This window comes from Ambystoma mexicanum, chromosome 5q, assembly GCF_040938575.1.
Source record: "Ambystoma mexicanum isolate Mex_15411 chromosome 5q, UKY_AmexF1_1, whole genome shotgun sequence".
NCBI classification, from domain to species: Eukaryota; Metazoa; Chordata; class Amphibia; order Caudata; family Ambystomatidae; genus Ambystoma; species Ambystoma mexicanum.
The window spans coordinates 405,746,828-405,766,453 of NC_090933.1; the positions used below are offsets into that span (position 1 = coordinate 405,746,828).

At 47.6% G+C, this 19,626-nt stretch overlaps 1 protein-coding gene across 1 annotated transcript in view; it reads left to right on the forward strand.

Annotated features, from left to right (window-relative positions):
- The window catches only part of GATA6 (GATA binding protein 6), a 58,384-nt gene that overhangs the window by 33,670 nt on the left and 5,088 nt on the right, over positions 1-19,626 (forward strand). Inside the window, exons 4-6 of the mRNA XM_069620892.1 lie at positions 4,788-4,913; positions 6,868-6,955; positions 7,048-7,151. Of these exons, the coding sequence (XP_069476993.1) occupies positions 4,788-4,913; positions 6,868-6,955; positions 7,048-7,151 (318 nt within the window). The remainder of the gene's footprint in view (positions 1-4,787; positions 4,914-6,867; positions 6,956-7,047; positions 7,152-19,626) is intronic.

Genomic DNA, 19,626 nt, shown 5'->3' on the forward strand with positions numbered 1-19,626 from the left:
AAATTGCTACAGCTTTGCTGCCCAGAGCAGCAATTGCAGGAGCAGCCGATTGATTTTAATGTAAAAATGGGTTATGGCTCGGGGTGCAGGAGCCCAGGGGAACCCAGTCCTGTGAGCACCCAATAAAGGCCTCGAAGCGTTAACATGAAGGGCCCGATTCAGGGAATATTTGCCCTATTCAAAGTGACTCTGCACTGCCGACACAACCCCTGATTCATGGAACCGTGCAAAGTGCATTTTTGCGGTGCAAAGTCCGGGCAAAGATATTTTCTACAGCAAAAATGACTATGCACTGACTTTGCACTGCAAAATTACACTTTGCACGGTTCCATGAATCAGGGTTTGTGTCGGCAGCGCAAAGTCACTTTTCAGCAGTGCAAATTCACTTTGAAATGGGCAAATATTGCATGAATCGGGCACATCATGTTGAAAAATACAAGTGGCAGCTTAATTTTTTTACAAAGAAAAAAATAAATATGGGTAAATGCACATAAAATGAACAAACAACAAATCTGATTAAATATATAGAAAAAAAATAAATACCATACAATCGAGAGCAGTATATGCCAGTCAATGAGGATTTTTTTGGCCATAAAGCACAAGTCCTCTTGCCAAACGCTGTGCCCCGAAGGCCCATGTGACATGTGTTCATTTGTAAAGTGCAACATTCACCATTTCCATTTGGTGGTGACTACCGGCACGGAAGTCGGGGTTTTTTTCTCTCGCTATCCTTACAATGTGCTTGACGGGAGAACATTATTCTGTATAATACCAAACGAAGTAGTCTACCAGGGCCTTTGTGTCCGAAACGCTGCCAATTGCCTTGTGAAAAATGCAGCCATATGCATGCTACTGCACCCAGGTGCTTTAACTGATTGTGGAAGGTGACGGCGCGTGGGGGGTGGGTCTATTTTCATCTATTTCCTGTCACTATTTGTCCACTGACATCACTGCTAGGGGGTGATAATATAATTGGACAGATGTGCTGTCACGTCCAGACACGTGCAACCTATTTATTGTATACTAATAATGAAGCGGTTGGATTGTTCATTGTGTAACAGGAGTAGTAATAAATCATTTTTAAAAAATGGTTTTGCTCCTAGAAACATTCACGCATTATAAATAGATGCCTTTCCCTGGGCAAGTTTATTTTTGTGTCGTGAAAACTGTTGTTTGCGCCAGAAAGCTCAGTTAGAGCAGAGCGTCATATAGCCCGGGACATCTGCGCGGACTTCCTTCGAAATTGCATGAACATGTAATAGAAAGCGATGACTAGGTGAGGTCGACGAAGGGGCCACGAAGCCGCCGGCATATGGCGCTGCATAAGACGCCACCCATCATACATAGCATACGGTGGGGGTTCTCAAAGGAACGTGTTTGGACCCACACCTTGCCCCTAGAATGAGGTGTCCCCCGTTCCATAGTTACGAGTGCAGACTTCCGCCTGTGCCACTTATCAGAGGTGCCCACGCCTGCGCTGTCCGCAATGGACCCATGGGTCACTCTCGCACCCGAGGGCGGTTATTGGCCAATCGCAGATCTTAGCACACGCGTGTTCATCAAAGGATTGAGGTTAAAGCTCAACTTGTCTAATTTTAGCAAAGCCATTATGCAAGAATTAGACAAAGCAATGATTCATTCAGTGTGCTTTTCTGGAGGGATGCAAATTAAGCTGCTGCACAAACTCCCCCCCCCCCTTTTATTGATTCTAAAGCAGCACACTTAAGCCCCGATTTATTCTACACATCTCCCTCTTCTCATCTCTGCTTTCAGTGCGTTCACCTCGCGCCCTCCACTCCTGCACCCCCTTCGTACCACTATCATTTCCCGTCTCTCTCCCCAGACTTACCTTTCCCGCAGCACCTCATCCCTGCCCGACTCACACTTGTGCATCATGTGTGTCGCACTTCACCCAATGGGGGAAGAGCGAAGATTCAGCCAATCAGGTTTCTGTCTGACTCTTAAATAACAGCATCAGGCACACGCCGATTGGATGAATAATCATGTCATTCTTTTCATACCATTACCTCTTCCCCCTCCCATCACCCATTTACATTTTTTTGCCAAAACCTTAAGGCCTCAAGACTGTGACCTAAGCTTCAATGCCCTAGTAATTACTTTTGAAAGTGTCATAATGTGTACACATTAGGCTTTGCACACTAGTACGTTAGACTAGACCCGGGCCGAAGTCTTTTTACCATGTCTCTTCTTAATGTAACATTATGCATAGGTTTTGTATGTGTTCATCCAAGCTATTTGCTTGACCCTTATGACAAAAGGGTATTGGCTGATCACCCGAAGAAGGGCTCATTCTTTGAGCCACTGGACACCTGCTCTGTGAGACTTGTCTCTGTTTCCTCTTTTGTGTGTTGTGTGTATAGGTTCCTCTGCAGACATTTTTAAGCCTTACTTGTATTTACCTCGGGTTTTGAGATAGTGTGTCAGCCCTTCAGAACAAGATGTAGATTCAACAACATTACCTAAGTATGGCCTGCATATATACTAGCTACCCCACAGAAAGCCATTCTGTCTGGCGCTGAACCAGGGCGGGTGTCGATTTCCTCTATCTGAGGCGGGGGGGGGGGGGGGGGGGTAGATCGAGTAGCTGTACAATTAATACAATATGGGTTTTTTTTTTTGCTACCCACTTCGAGAAAGCTCCAAAGTTGTTTCTTTCCACCTGGATTGACTGTGGTACTTGGTGCTGCATGCTGCCCGCCGCCATGTTATATTCTGGTGACTAGTGGTGCCATGGCTATTGCACCTTTGTATCCCACTATAGCAGACACAGAGGTATCCTTGAAGGAAAGGAGGTTCTCTGCCAGGGATAGTGAATGGGACGGAAGCCATGCACTCGCTGAGGATCTGGTGACAGCCACCGGGTGGGGGAGCTCTTCTTCCCCTTCAAGTGGGGGTAGGCACTCCGGCGGGAATGAGGGAGTGGCATGGAGATGTGGTGAGCCAGACTGGGCGGGCAGATGATAAGTAGAGTGAGAAGATGGGGAGATTGTGGTGATCGCGTGATATGATGGGGAGGTAACATGAAATACGCATTTGGGGGATATCCCCTCTGTTCCAATCAATTGTTTAGATTACATTTAATTTATCGGTAATGTATACAGCACTTTATGCCGGACCCCTCCATCTTCTACTTGAGGACAACTGCACATAATGCCATGCAGGTTTCATCATATGAATACACGGGCCCCATAACATATCACACACATGCCAAGAATGGGGCAAAATGCATGTAGATATTGTTTACTCACCCCAAAACACAGGGAAGGACTTCATGCCACTTATGTGTAAGAAAGCCCCTCATCTTTCTGCTGTGGGAAAGAAGACTTTTCCTTTAATCAGAGGACAAGGGCAGCTGTGCTGGGCGGGTCAGAGTCATTTGCCCAGAGGGAGACAGCATGAAACATCAAGAGCATTTCATTCTTAATGACTGGCTAAAAAAATAAAAATGTTCACTGGCATGCAGTTAGTTATTTAATTGTGTACATTCAAAACTCTGTTGATCTTCTAAATCTTAAAGGGGATCCCACCGGCTCATTTTCTATAAATGATATTTATGTCTAAACAGGGGCCTTTTTCATGGCTCTCAAAGATGCAACCCAGCGGTGATGAACCTTGGTGGGAATTGTGTGTAGTGTACCCCCCCTCTTAAGAAGGAAGGATTTCCTTCATAACCACTCTGTGATGCCCTGAGCATCAGATGTGGCATGAGGGGTTGGGGGAGCGGGGAGGGGGCGGGGGGGACTATGAGCCATCGACCAGTGTGCCCATCCACTGCACGGGAATCACATGTTGGGTGTCTACGAGGCTATCGACCATCCCTGCATATACAATGGCAAACACTATTAAGTACTGGTTGTTTTGAGATAATTAGAGTGGCTAACCAGGGCTATAGCAGATTATTTTCTCTATGCTTTTCTTAATGTTGGGCAGTGTGAAGCAGCAGCACCGCTGCATAGGTCAGACACGAATAACCTATGCCATAAAATAACCATTTAATCCTGTAGGTATTTGTTCACAAATCAAAACCAGCATGAACCCGTCTTAGATCATTTTGGGGACAAAGAATGTTACAAATGATTTAAGTAATGTTTCTCACTATCCAGCAATTTCTCAGGGCAGCATTTTCCATCAATGCTTAGCTTGTCTGTGTCATTACATGAGGGGACAGGTCTTCTTAACCGATCCAGTCCAAAGACGCCACAAAAGTCTCAGTCTGATGCCGAAACTCTATGCGGCGCCCCCTTTGCAGTAGCCGAGCAACCCCACATCTCCATGCAGGTCCCACCTCAGTTCCCTAAACCAATGCAGTTTGGCTAAGCTTGACTCTGGGGAACGAATAAACTAAAAGTAGATCAGCGGCAAGACGAGACAGGGATCGGACACGCGTAAACATTACAATACGCGGCATAGCTGGGTATAGCCATTCCAAATCAATGGGTGGGGTTGAAATGGAATCTCCTGTTGTACAGCTGCTTGCTTCTCTAGAAATCAAGCTCTTGCATCCTTTTCTGTCTCAACATTGCATTGCATGTACACAGATTTGCGAGCCACTGCTTTAGAAGTCCCATTGATTGAATCCCAGGGATCTGCAAGCGAGCCATCTATGGAGATCTGATGGCCTCTGGGAGTTATTTAATTATGTATTCCAATGCGCGCCTGTATTCGAATCATTATGTTTTCGTAAGGTGCAACATCGATCTTAAGGAAGATCAAGAAGGCCTTTGATTAACAGTCATGCATTTGTCTCCTCTCCTTTTATTCTGTAGCCTTCCTCGAGGCGGATCGGCTTGTTATGCTCCAACTGTCATACGTCCACGACCACCCTATGGCGTCGGAACGCAGAAGGGGAGCCAGTATGCAACGCCTGTGGACTTTACATGAAATTACATGGGGTAAGAGCTGCCACCTGCATGGCATTGTAGATGCCAGTGTTGTCCATCGGCTGAGGCAGGGGCATCGGATTGGGAATGGAAATCTGCCAATGTTGGGTGTTTTTTAATGTATAAAAAGTGCCGTGTAGCCAGCAATCTTTGGAAACGTCCTTTATTCAGACCTGGGAAGGCACGAGCAATTTCACCTTGCCTTGAACTTCTCAGGAGTTCCTTTTAATTTTGGCTCCTGGGTGGTGCTTGAACACCACCTGGCGTGAGCCAAAACCTATGCAGTGGAGTATGGCCAGACGGAGAAATGACAATCACGGGCGGATACACATTTGTAATGCTTTGGCCAGGCTCCCGCTTCCCTAGACTCGATGTCATTGATTGCCACACCTTGAAGCGATGATCCAGAGGTGTCTAATGAAAATGCATTCACATTATTTACATGATGTGACAAGGTGCATCATAGCCCGAGGTCAGGTCATTTGTGTCGCTGAGGTGCTTTCAGATAGACAGAATGCCTTAGAGGAAACTGTCTTAGCAACACCGCTTGCATGAGGTGCAAGCTGTCTCAGGGTCATAGGTGAGAGTAGCAATGCAGCGGAACCCACCCGCGTCCGCATTGCACAAGAGGGGAGTCCAGCATGGCTGCTTTCTCCTCCGGCCTTGCAAGCTGCCGCTTCAATCTTAAGGCAACAGCCAAAACTGAGATCCTTGCCAATTCTTTTTAAAAGTTATTGCTGTTATTCTTATTCGTGCTTCCCGGGCCACTCAGCTCTCAGCGCTGTCCCTAGGGTTTGAGGTTGGTCAGACTTTCTCAAGATTGCAAGGAACAAACACAGCACAGCATGTTGGCAGTACTAAGATTACCCTCTTCATAGCTGCAAGACTCGTATAGCGCATCCTGGCAGGTGAAAAATGGAGTTGTTGGGTGACCTTGAGTACGATATGCTTTCTACAAGGGGTGAACGTCATTGAATGCATTCATTTGCCAGGGAGTGCTATGTAGTATGCGCTAGACCAAGCAGTGCGCTCTTGAAGGCCTCCTTGGGCATAGACCTACATTATTGCAAAGCTACACACATTCCACACTGGGACGGGCTCACATGGCTGTGCGCTTCTGGTGCATTCATTTACTGCAGTGTTGAAGGTTTGGCCGGCATTAGTGCATTATCCATGGCTACAGTTTGAATGTCTGGCAAGAGAAAGTTATGGCACACCAAAACATAAAAGTGCATTGTATTATTTTGGTAGTAGATGGAGGTGACCTGGTCAAATGCAGTAGGAAGATGGGGGCTAGAAAAGGAAAGACGTGTCTGCAGGCATAACATCTAAACGAGGCTGTGCAGCAAGGGAATGAGATTATTAAGCATAATGAGATAATGGCAACATATTAAAAAGAAGTGACATGGACTTACTCAGGAGCCAAAACCTTTTGTTTTTTATTTGAGCATTAGCTTTCCATTTGGTGCATATGGTAAAAATTGCACTGGCCATTTATATCACGCCTAGTGCCGCAGTCCTCCAGCTTCTAAGCGCAGGACCGGGTATCAAAACCATGTTGCATGGCATCGGTGTACAGTCTTTATGACGAGTCTTTTATGAAGACATGCTTTCATACCGAAACTTTTATAACGAAAACACATCATGAGACTATGTTTGGGTGGGTTAAAGGGTTAAATCTTTTCGGGAAACGGTTGGGGTGGGTTTTTAGGGGTGGTAAATTGGGGTTTTGGGGGTAGCCCCCAAAAAATGTAAAATAAATGTTATGTTTTTTTTCGTTATAAAGGTTTCGGTATATGTCCATTCCGTATAAAGGGGTCGTTATAAAGACATGTAACCCATGGCATCGTCTTGTTCCGCTCACGCCCTACCGGAGAGCCACCTTTCCAAAGAGCCCATAGGAAGCAACGGCATTGTAGTCTTGTGATTAGCTTCTTATATTAATATGGAGATGTTTGTTGTGCAGGTGCCCAGGCCGCTCGCTATGAAAAAAGAAGGAATCCAAACGAGAAAGCGGAAACCGAAGAACCTGAATAAATCCAAGGGCTCCTCGGGTAAGTCAGACGCCCTTGAGGAGGTGCCGCCGTGCCGCGGTGCGGAACGATGGCGCAGGCATGTTTCTAACTTCTTACCACCGCTCTTGCAGGCAGCAACAACTCCGTTCCTATGACTCCAACTTCCACGTCGTCCACAAACTCCGATGACTGCGGGAAGAACGCGTCGCCGACCACACAAAGTACAGCCTCCGGGGTAGGTGTCGCCGCGATATCTGTCTCCCGGATCTCCAGATATGCAAGGTTATCGCCGCTGTAATCTTATCTAGCCATGTACTTATCTAAACAAATGTTTTGGTTTTGTGATCAGATAGGAGGTGCCATTTACAAGCACAGAGAGTGGCACACTTAAGTGGTGCGCAAATCTTGGAGAAGGGCCTTTATGGATACACAACACTAAATCTGACGTCACACAATAGGATTGCTTCCCTGCGCATGCTATCAGTAAATTCTGTTCCCTTCCCGTCGCCCTTCTTCTTTCGCTCACATTCGTGGTGGCCCATGCTTCTCAAATAGCGGCGCTTTTGCTCCCTGCCTTCTCATCTTTATTTTAGTTTGGATTTTTGTAGCTTGCCCAAATTGTAGTAAGTACATTCCTGGAGGAGAAGAAAATCACAGTGCTAAAATACAAGGTGGACGTGTGAAAGTCAATTGGCCTTTTAAGGGCGCTCCAAGTAGCCCTGCTTTAGGTTTGCAGTGGAATCTGCTGAAGGGCAGTGCAGTTCGGATTTCTAGGGGGCTAGGGCTAGTTTGGGTAAGTGAAAGGCAAGGGAGCGGTCGCCATGATGATTTCCATGGAACTTTGGAAGACTGAGCAGGTTCAGGGAGGCCGATCTGCGCTTCCTGGGCGGGGCATATTTCTTTGTGTTGGACGTGGGGTGGATCGAATGTCAGTTGGAAAAGCTTTTGGGGAGGATTGTGAGGATGCAACTTGCCAATGAAAAAGTTCAACCCAGGTCATAATTCAGTAGGAGTGCAGACATCTAAACACACGGAAGTGGCGTGTGTATCATTCCACATTCTCCCCTGTGCTTCCTGCTTCTCTCTAGCAGAAGCAAAAACTACTATAAGAAATACTGTTAATACCAGGTCCTTAGTTCCATCTCAAATCAGGGCCATCTCTTAACTGTCCTCTAGGTGTCGCTGTTACAATATGATCTGCCTACTTCCTTTACCAAATGGCGGAAGGAGTTCACCTTGTTTAATTAGTTGATATTTTTTTTCTGGTTGACGTATTTTAAGAACATTTAATGCAACACAGTCTAATTGTGCAGCCACACCCCCTTCTTACGTGAGCTCTGAGCCCACTCAGGGAGTCAGTTTAGCCTGTTCACCTTTGCTGGGTACTATGAACACATAGAATTCAATCGTGCTAGCATGACGCAGTACACTCTCACCGGGTCATAAAATCTAAACAAGGTTAGGGACGTGCAAATGGTTCTTTGTACGCAACACTTGACAAATTAGACATGAATGTGTTGGTGGTGCCAGCAGACCTGGCAACTGCGCCTTTGTGTTAGTGTCTGAGCCATTGGCCTTTGAATGTGGACCACGTGTTCCTTGTTCGTGGGTGTTAATTTGCAGGACACGTGACTGCTTCCTTGTGTTTGGACCTCTCTTGGGGTTCGTGTCTCCAGTGGGAGTCTGCTTTTGTGTGAATTCGATGGCAGCAATGAGCTTTATTGGTGAGCCAGCGTGTGCTCTGATCACTGCCTGCAGGGGAAGTAGCAGCTGTCGGTTGCCGGGGTCCTTCCTTCCTGTGCCCAGCGCATGCTTTCAACCTGTTGTGAGGCCACCGGAGATTGGCAGTAGCCAAACATCACTCGGGCAATGGATAGGCATGTGTTGCTTCTCCACCCCTGACCCGCCCAACCAGAGGTAGTAGAAATACGGCACTGGAAATATTGTTACCCGGGTGGCATGTGCAATACTTTAACTTGCGCAGATTTAGAAAATGGTGTTTGACAACCATTTCAGTAGGAAGTTAAATGATAATAATAATAATAATAATAATAATAATTTGGCGTTTATATAGCGCCACGAACCCTCAGGTATCTGAGCGCTGCTTATTATTACCCACGGTGTGTGGTGCTCATTTATCGACCTCGGAAGGATGAAAGGCTGAGCGCTTTACTCGCTTTGCCACTTGACCGGCTGTGATCAATCTACTTGATCACCGGCTTATGTCTTTAAACCACATCTGCCTGATGCTCTAATTGATTGGCTCCATTGTGTATTGTTGTGTTTATCAATCCCGGGATGACCCTCTCAATGTTTTTACCCTGGGGTCCATCCTTTGGTTTCTAGTAGATTTAGAAAATACATTTTACATCGAGTCCCGCTATGGGAGGGCTTCAAACATGATTTTTCAGCAAGCGCCAGGGATTCCCATACACATTACTTTTGATGAGTAGCCATCGTTTTAATGTCATCTTTCTAAGGCGATCCGTAACATCAGACAGGAACACGGGAGTCACTGGGACGGCAGTAGATATGACAGCAGAGTTGCTTGTGAACCAGATGCCAGCATTTAGTGTGTGGCAGTACAGTGGTTTAATACACACATCCTTACAGTTCAGGCTGTGTGTAGGTATCTTACAAGCCAGCATTCTGATGCAATGCAATACATTATAATACACTAAGATAATTGCCAAAGCTGGATTATACATATTATAGCTATTTTTTAGCCTGCATCCACCTGGGTTTGTTGTATATGGACTATATAGCCAGACACTCGGGGCTTGGTCTTCTGTGTGCCTTATTTTGGGGATCCGCCGGGTATGCTGCTGCTTTTTCTGCTGTTTTGCAGTTCCCACCCAACAGGATTGCCATCTTTTGCTCATTGTCTACCCGCAGGAAATCTTAGATTTTTGTTGAACCGTCTCTAAGGTAGCATCTCCTGATGGCGTCATACTTGCTGCAGTGAATAAGGAAGTCCGTTTTATCACCGATAAATGTCCTGTGACTTTCAGTGCCTTGTGGCGTGGAATTCCCTTTTCATAATTTTCCTCAAGACTGATTTGGCCTATAATAGTTTTTTTCCTTGCCTATCTGGGACTGATAAGTCCTCCTTTCACTTCCACGAGGCAGGTCAAGAATTTCAAGTATCTTCTTTCTATTTCTAGGAGGAGTGGGTTCCTTGCAAGTCCTAACCCGCGGGCATTGTTTGGTACATGTCTGTGGACTTTGAGTAACTCTTTACATGCTTTCAGTGGATTTGTCCCATTTTGGTGGTCTCGATTTTGGGTTGTTCACCATTTTTGTATCCTAGGTTGGAGGCCACTAGCATGTTGTCTGTCATGGTGTTTCCATACAGCAGCTGCTTCTCAGTCCTGTGCTGCCACCCAACACTTTTGAGTTCACTGGTGGCTGAGCCAATATTTTGATGCGTTAGCATTTAACTCCCTGACAGTGGTCATACATGTGGAAGCCTTTAGTGGGCTGTGCCACAGCAATGTGCGTGTTTGCCACTCCCTATGTGCTGCCATGTGTTGCATTGTGGAGCACAAGGAATCTGCGGAGAGTTACTGCGCTGCTGCAGATCAGTTTAGTCAGGAATTGAGTTCCGGTGCTGGATCGCATCCACCTCCCGCAGTCTGAAGACCGACCAGGGTTAAAAATAAACAAAATGGAACCGCTCACCACAAGGATGGGAGATTTACTGAACACCAAAGAGAGATCGACGCATTTCGAACTTGCAGGGGCTTTCTCAAGTTGCTGGGGGCCATTGGGGCTTTGTGCTGTTACATTGTATCTGGATACCTGCATCTTTTTTGGTTTGTTCATTTTGACCGGCATGTTGTTGCCTGACTGTTGCTTTGCCATGTCAATTCTTAACTTTTTGCCGTCCTGTCACCTATTTCGGGCTTATATTATAATGTTTTCAGGGCTCTGTTGTTTGGACTGATGTTGTCTTAGATGCACTTTTTAGTGAGGTTTTGGGGACACTAAGTTGCCCCCCACCCCCGCTTCCCCGTGTTCATTGAGTCTAGGGAACACGCCCCTGATCCCTTGGTGCGCGCTTATTGCACGCCAGATAATGGTCGCTGCTGACCGCCCTGGCACATGTTTCGTTGTTACTGTGTCTATGGTGAACAGGTTCTGCGGGGAGTACTCTGCATGGGTAATTCTTTTGTTTATGTGAGTACCTGTGCTCCCTGGTGTTTTTGGTGCCTGCTATGTGGTTATGCTTGCGCTTAGTGGCGAATGCACCATTTGGTACCACTGTAGGGTGATTTGTGTTTCCAAATACAGTGGAAAAAAAAACAGAAAATGCCATCGCATCATAAGATACATTGAACATAAAACGAATGGAAGGGCTGTATAGGCACCTTTCTAAAGTAGGAATCCGTTTGATGACCCAGCAAACAGTAGAATGCAGTTGCATGTGCAGGATCTCCTTCCTGAATATGCATGCAGCAGATGTACATATAATGGAAACATCTGCACATTCACTGGGAACAACGAGCTCATCCCTCCTGAGGAGCCCGGCATTTCGGCCATGTTAGAATGGTAAAACGCCATCAAAGGGACACAAGTCCGAGGCAAGGCGCGTGAGCAAGCAGAAGACCTCCTGATTGGAAGGGAGCCACAGAACCGAGTAGGAGGCATACGAATGCAAAGGACAAGGAGCAGAAAAGGGTCCCTCTCGTGACAGAGAGAGATCTATAGCCAGACTCTCTTACTGCAAAGAGTGAGACATGCTCTGCGTGCTTCCAGGTAGGCCACGCATGGTCCTAGATGGCCTCCCTCCATGGCCTCTGCTTTGAGTGTCCTATTGGGGCTTCCTCCTGGCTGCAGCCATCTACAGAATGAAGGAAGAGCCGAAAGAGTCCAGTGTCTCACTGCCAGACACACTAAACTGCAGTGTAACGGGCCGATGAGGATTGCACACCGCCTTTGCGTGATCGGATTAGACATTCGGAGCTACTGAGAGCATTTCTGTATATTGTCCTCTATAGACTGCACTGTATATTGTCCTCTATATACTCCACACTGTATATCGTCCTCTATAGACTCTGCACTGTATACTCTATAGACTGCACTGTATATTGTCCTCTATAGACTCTTCACTGTCTATCATCCTCTATAGACTCCACACTGAATATTGGCCCTCTATAGACTCTGCACTGTATATTGTCCTCTATAGACTCTGCACTGTATCCTCAATAGACTCTGCACTGTATATTGTCCTCTATAGACTCTGCAATGTATATCGTCCTCTAAAGACTCCACACGTATATTGCCCTCTATACACTCTGCACTGTATATTGTCCTCTATAGGCTGCACTGTATATTGTCCTCTATAGACTCCACACTGTATATCGTCCTCTATAGACTCGGCACTGTATCTTCTATAGACTCTGCACTGTATATTGTCCTCTATAGACTCCGCACTGTATATCATCCTCTATAGACTCTGCACTGTATCTTCTATAGACTCTGCACTGTATATTGTCCTCTATAGACTCCGCACTGTATCCTCTATAGACTCTGCACTATATATCGTCCTCTATGGACTCCGCACTATATATCATCCTCTATAGACTCCACACTGTATATTGCCCTCTATAGACTCCACAGTGTATCCTCTATAGACTCTGCACTGTATATCGTCCTCTATAGACTCTGCACTGTATATTGTCCTCTATAGACTCTGCACTGTATATCGTCCTCTATAGACTCTGCACTGTATCCTATATAGACTTTGCACTATATATCGTCCTCTATGTACTCCGCACTATATATCATCCTCTATAGACTCCGCACTGTATATTGTCCTCTATAGACTCCACAGTGTATCCTCTATAGACTCTGCACTGTATATCGTCCTCTATAGACTCTGCACTATTTGGGAATGAGGATTTGTGTCTCATTTGGTTGCAGCCATGTTGCACAGGTCCTAGATTTAGATCTGTTGTGGTAGTGATAGTGCATTTCTTAGCAACTAAGATGTGTGATGGCGACTATTACACCTTCATGTGAAGGAAAATAAATACAGGAATAGCAGTGAAACCATCAAAAGGGATGATGGGAGAGGCGGATGGGTGAAGAAGCAGTGGAGGTCTCATGGCCCCTTGGTGTGATGTTGGACTCCATGGTAAGGCACTGGGTTCCGTGCCACCGCATTGTCTGCCCTCCTGGTCGCTGTTGCCAGACACTCTGCAACAGGTGCTCTGCTGCATGGGAGGGCAGGCATACGTCTCCTTTCAGCTATGCGGGGCACCCGGAGGGAGGACCAACACAGGCTGAGACCTCTGCTGCCACTGAGGGTGCGGGCTCCTGGCTTTGCCCTTATTTATTTATTCAGGCTAGGGATTTCCACAGCACTTTACGCGCTTCACAAAGAGTGATCATTATTTGTCGGCCAATAATGTAAGCTCTCAGTATAGTTGTTAGCCTAGTGCCTTCATTCCATGCTTATTTTTTTCACATAGAAAAATATATTAAATTAAGCAATAAGAAACAAGAATGGGTGCGTTTGTGCATGTAGCAAGAACAGAGTTAGTTGCAAAATGTGCACGAAATGCAAAGTGCAAAGACTGAAAAGGGACCAAGATGACAAAGTAAAAAATGACACTGTTGGCTCCACCTGACAACGATCAGATGGCCGGGTGCTCTGAGCCAACCGCCATGAGCAAACAGGACGAGGGCATTATGCGCGAGCCGCACAGGGACGCAAATCACGCCACAGCATGGCGAACTCATGGGTGGTGCAAAGGCCACAGGGGGGTCTGTGGACAGTGTCGCGGGCGACATATCTTCGGACAGTTACACTCGCCCTATGCGGTTCTGTTGGCTGAGCGAAGGCTGCTGGCGCTAGACAGCTGCAGTTAGCACAGTGCAATACGATTGGCTCTTCTTCTGCAAACCTCTGCTGGGTCTGCACTAGGTGAGCAGTGGGCCCCAGGAAAGACTGCATCTTCTTGCGATTATATCGAGAAGGGAATCATTTATTTATCTGCATTTACTTCTCCATTTATTCCAGTTTGGGATTTGCTAGGATGTGGACGGACGCAGCATGCAAAGCCTGCCACAATCCTCCTCCCTTACGCTGAGTTCCCTTCTATAGGAACCTATCCACACGTTGTGTGCGCATTCCACTCTTAAATGGGGGCGGGGGGCTCTGCCATTGTAAGAGTGACAGGAAAGATCGCCCCCACCCCAACTCCATCCTTCTTCGAGGAATTGGCCCAGGTCGATGCTTTCCAGTGCATGAACCTACCGCTGGAAGAAGGAGGAGCTTTGAGGACCCTCGCCACTCTCTTCAGGCTTTGAGGGCGCAGGAGGATACAGGATGCAGCCCACCCACACTACAACTAGCATTAGAAGTCCCCCTGGCACTATTGCACCCTCCAAAAGACCCTTCTGTATTTCTGAGGGGGGGTGACTGTGGGGCAGCGCCTTTGGGCCAACATGCCCACCTTACAAACTCATCTTCGCCACAAACACAATCACCACTTTAGACATGGCATATCTGAAACCGAGTGGCCGCAGCGGTGGCCCGCGAGGAGCACCGCTGCGCGCATACTGGCAGTGAAGCGCAAGGGTAGGATGATTACGGGACCCATCCTGGGAAAAGCAGAGGGTCCTCTGCATGGAAGCAGGTGCTACCTTGGGAGGTGACTGCGCGCTCAGTCTGGAAATTGGTGGGTTGCTACTATTAGACGTAATAGTGCTATTCATGGCAGGCGTCTCATCAAAGGAAATACTGGCATTGGCATGAAACATGTGCATGAAAACTACAGAAAAAGATGAACATGTAGAATGCAAAACAAAACAGTAACTAAGTCTGAAAAAAGAAAATGTAAAGGAAGAAGTGGAATTAGACATATAGCTTACCTGTGCCACACATATATGACTCTACTGCACCTGGAAAATGCAATCACGCGTGCCCTCTTAAGCAGTTCATGAGGCTTGATGTATGTCCATTATGGACCTGGTGCAATCCAGAAACTACACCAGTTTATTTTGCCTCGTTCGGGTCGGATTCACCGAGCGTTTTCCGATGGGACTGCGCGATTATAAAGCGCTTCTGTGAGTCAGGCCCTTTCTATCTCTGGATTTGCTCCCTTTGGCTACTCATGCGTTCTTCGTCACTGCCACACAGCAGGGGCACCCTCATTATGCACCCCTTTGATCTTGTCTGACTTCCATGCAGGAGCCAACACAGTACTCAAGAGTGCAAAACGTGCCCTACATTGACTCCTGCCAAGGAGGAGGTGCGAATGGCTGGGGTCACTGGAAGTAACTTCCTGTTTTGCTTCTAGCGGGCTGGTGCACTTCCATGATCAAGCCGGAACTCGTTAAGCAGTTAGGTGCATTTTAAGATGCGCTGCACTTTTAGTTACCAGGAAGCCATCCTATTGTATGACCCATTTGTGGAAACTGTGGCAACTAGGCTTTGTGTTCACAGCACATGCTTATCGTACAGCAAGTATCACATTTTACTTGGTGTTGGGTTTCTTTGCTTTTCTGCTTTTCAATGGTACGTGAGGGGGTTTCTGAAGTCCCAAGAAGGAGCACGAATATGTGACGGCATTTGCAGTAAGCTCGATTGCTTAGTCACTCACTCACTCAGTGCTGTGGGAGTTGAGCCTGTCGTTGTTACTCCACCTAGGGTGACTGTCAGCACACATTAGCACCTGATTTGTCCCCCATATCCAATCATAGGGCTCAGAATACAGGTTTTACTTCCACCCTGGCTCCTCTAGTCATGCATAGAACTGGTAAAGGGACTTCGAGGGCACCGCTCTCCATTCTGCACGGCGGCCATGTTGTTTGAAGTCGCTTTTTTTATTTTTTTTACCGAGGCAACAGATCGCGCTCAATATGCAAGCCATTTACTTCGCCAGAAAATAGAGTCATATCGCCTGAGACATCATGCCGTGGTGCTAATAGGTACAAGCTCCTGGCCAGTGGGTTTTCCTGGCTGGTAACGGTGCTGGCAATGTTGCTGAAGGCCCCTGCTTCACTCAGACGCTGCTGCAAGCCTGGAAAGGCTGGCTGCAAGCTCCTGGATTTTTGCTTAAGGCAAACATTCGAGAAGTCTAACCCGGCAACTGCGGCGGAAACAGCAGGGGGGTGATATGCTGTCCCCTGGCACACGTTACAAGAGTGGAAACCTTCATCAGAGGGAAACTGGGAAAAGTAGGACGTTTTGATGAGAAGCATGCATTCTCGTGTAGGGAAGCGCCCAAAGAAGAGACCAAGTTGGCAAGTAGGTGTTAGTGACCAAGGGGACTCCATGGTGCCAACGGTCACGTAACCTTCCTGCCGCCTTGCCTTGTTTCGTTGTTCTATCTTGGGCGCTGGTCTGCCCTACACAGGCATCTCCAAAGGCCTTTCAGCCGAAGCCTAAAACCACGGCAGCAGAAAAGTTGGCAGGGCTGGCAGGGAGGAGGCGGGATAAGGGCGGATGTGAGGCACCACCAGTGAGGACTTATCAGCCGAGCCTGGGCGCCGCACAGCACTGGCTGGCACCGCGCACTGATTTTGTTGTTTGCCCTGTGACAGATTTATCAAGCGGGCAGGTCCCAGGTGGAGGCCCTGCCGAGTGCCACACACACCCTCACAGGCCAGCACACACATGTGCAGTGAATCAGGCCGGTCCATATCACGGGGAGACAGCTCCTTGGAATACGTTATTCGTGACTCACAGTTCCTTCATCCAAGAGAAACAGAGGCTATCAGCCCGCCATTGCTGTGGAAGCAGGCCTGAGCCTTCCAAAGTCGGGGATAGTTTTTTTAAACACTAAGAGCCCGATTCATGGAATATTTGCCCGGTTCAAAGTGAATTGGCACTGCTGAAAAGTGACTTCGCACTGCCGACACAAACCCCGATTCATGGAACTGTGCAAAGTGTATTTTTGCCATGCAAAGTCCGTGCAAAGTCATTTTGAATTGCACACATGACTTTGTGCACTGCAAAAATACACTTTGCACCACTCTGTGAATTAGGACCGGTGGAATGTGTTTTTGGCAGGGCAAAGTCACTTTGGTCCGTGCTAAACGTTCATGAAGTAGGCCCTTAATCCCTGTCCTGAGAATTACTAGGAGCCCGTGCTTGCCTGCGCACGATGGCGGAAAAACTCTTTCCCAGACGTTTTGATGTAATTATATATAACACCTGTTTAATAAAAAGACATGATCTGTAAAACACATATTTAATGAAGGTGCTTGTGTGCCGTATCCTTCTGGAATTGTAAATACCCTATTGCATACTAGTAATCACTGCTTCACCCTTGCGCACCACATCCCACAGTACACTGCCGCTGCTGGCCTCTAGGAGCTATCCTCCCTTACTGGCCATCATTATGCTCCTTATATGGATTCCTTACTATCTCACACTCTTACTTCTGCACCCCCAAGCATTGGCCCTTCATCATCACTCCTGGTCTACGGTCGCCACAGTCCATCCATGGGCCCCACCCAGTCCCTCAGCTCTTATGCGCACACTCGCTAGTGGGGTCCCCCCGCTGACATTACCGGATATTCCTATGCACATCCGATTGCTGGGCACCACATTGTTCCGCACAACCGTTCCCAGGCTTTATGCAGCACATTGGGCCCCACACTGTCCCACGGGGACACTGCAGCGCACTCCATCGCATAGCCCCACAATGTCTCATGGGGCACTGCTGATGGGCCCTATATGGCACACTCCAGCACGCATCCACATAGTGTCCTACAGTATCACTGCTGGTATCTACCTGGCACTGCCCCCCTCCACATTAGTGAGCGGCATACTGACACAGCGCGCCACTGTTGGCTTCTATTTGGCACTCTTCCTTTACTGAGCAGCAAGCTCCCCCGCAGTGCCACTGCTGGGCACTACATGGGCCACTCCCACACAATCCCCTGGTGCCACTGCTGTGCCAGGCCCCATATGGCGCACTCCATCCCATAGCCCCACAATATCCCACAGTGCCACACACTCCAGCCCTGAACGACCCATTGCCACACAGAGCCACTGCTGGCTCCTATTTGGCACACTTACACCACTAAACCACATGCTAGCGTACAGTGCCACTGCTGGGTATTATATGGCATAGTCCAATCGCTGCACGGCACACCATTCCACACTACACCTGCTGGGCTGTGTACACTACACCCAGTCTGCTCTCCTCACCGTGAACTTTGATTCTATTGGAGGTGATTGCTGGTGCGCAGCTGCTCGGACCTTGATGCTGAAATCATATTATGGTATTCCTTTCTTTGTTGTTTATTTGTACTTTTAATGTATTTGCACTTTTAATTAAGAGCGTATCAAGCACACACTACTAACTAAATGATTGTGTGCAATGTATTTTCTATAAATAGAATGGACTATAAGATCCTTGTCTTGGTGACCAGGGATTCGGGAAGTGAGTACATATGTCCATGGATTATCGGTACTTCTGATAGGCTGTTGAAGTTGACATGCTAGCTCACCGGGCCAATGGGCCGGCTGCAGACAGCATTATGTATCTTTTCAATCCCACCAGTGGGCTCGCACCTAATCCTTGCTCGAAGGCCAGCAGAAGTCCGCAATAGATAAACCCAACACGTTATTATTAATATGGCGAACAGTTTATATGGGCGGAAAAAGCTATAATATTAATAGCATAGCACTACCTGTCTCATAAGGCAGTTTTCGAAAGCTAGATAAATGCGGGGTCAAACTGGGGTATAACATTTGCTCTGGCAACGCTGAATGGCATTCTGTTTCACTGGTATACAAGGGGGTGTTTTTAGTAAAATGTGTTGCAATTAGAGCATTTTAAAGAATATTTCTTCAGTAACAATGGTCAAAAGTACCAGGTGTGAGGTGAGGTAAATGATCAGAGTGGACGCCTTTGGTCAAAAAAACGGGCCCACACTATCGTAGTAGTCCTGCACCTCAGGCATTGCCCTACTGCCCCTTTGGCCAGTCCGAGTCCGGCTAAATGGCAACCCAGTGCCACGCCTCTTGTGTCTGGCCTGGGTAAGGGCGAGTCTGTGCCCGAGGCATTGGGGCACTGAGGACCTCTGGCACACACAGCGTGCAGCAGGCTTTGCCATCTGGGCTGACAAACCGCAGAATAACCCGGCCCAACAGCAGCCGCGTACCATTCTGGATGTTTCCATCTTCTCTCCACCCCCGTGGAGCAGATAAGCTTCAAACGATGCGCCCCACCCTCGCGCTCTGCCCGGCTGCAGGGAGGGCAGCATCCTCTAGTTCAATGCCAAGGGAAAAACAGGTCGGGCGGGGATCTATTTTTGTCACGCCACCTAAAAAACAAACGGTTCATCTTCGAAATCTTGCCGTGTTTTGTAAACCTAGTCAAGTCGGCATCGCCGGTGGCGCGCACATCAAGCGATGGTTCTGGAATCAGCACGAGCAGGTGCAGAGGGAGGGGCGCTGGAAAATCACACTCACCGGTGTTATTTCCACCAGGAACCCACTTGCTTAAAATGTGCACATTTTACTAGCCTGTTTACAAAGAACAGTTCCCAACACGAAATAGGTTTGAAGTCCTGCCATCCGGTCAATGGGTCTGCTAGTTTAATAACGTGGGGGTTCGTTCACCATGCCATGGACGTAACTTTGGGCCTTCCAAGGGCCCCCCTTCGGCGCCGAGACCCTGGGGCCCCTGCACATATGCTGCCTTGATGCTCTCTCTGTTTACTGCGCCTGTCTGAGCCTAGCA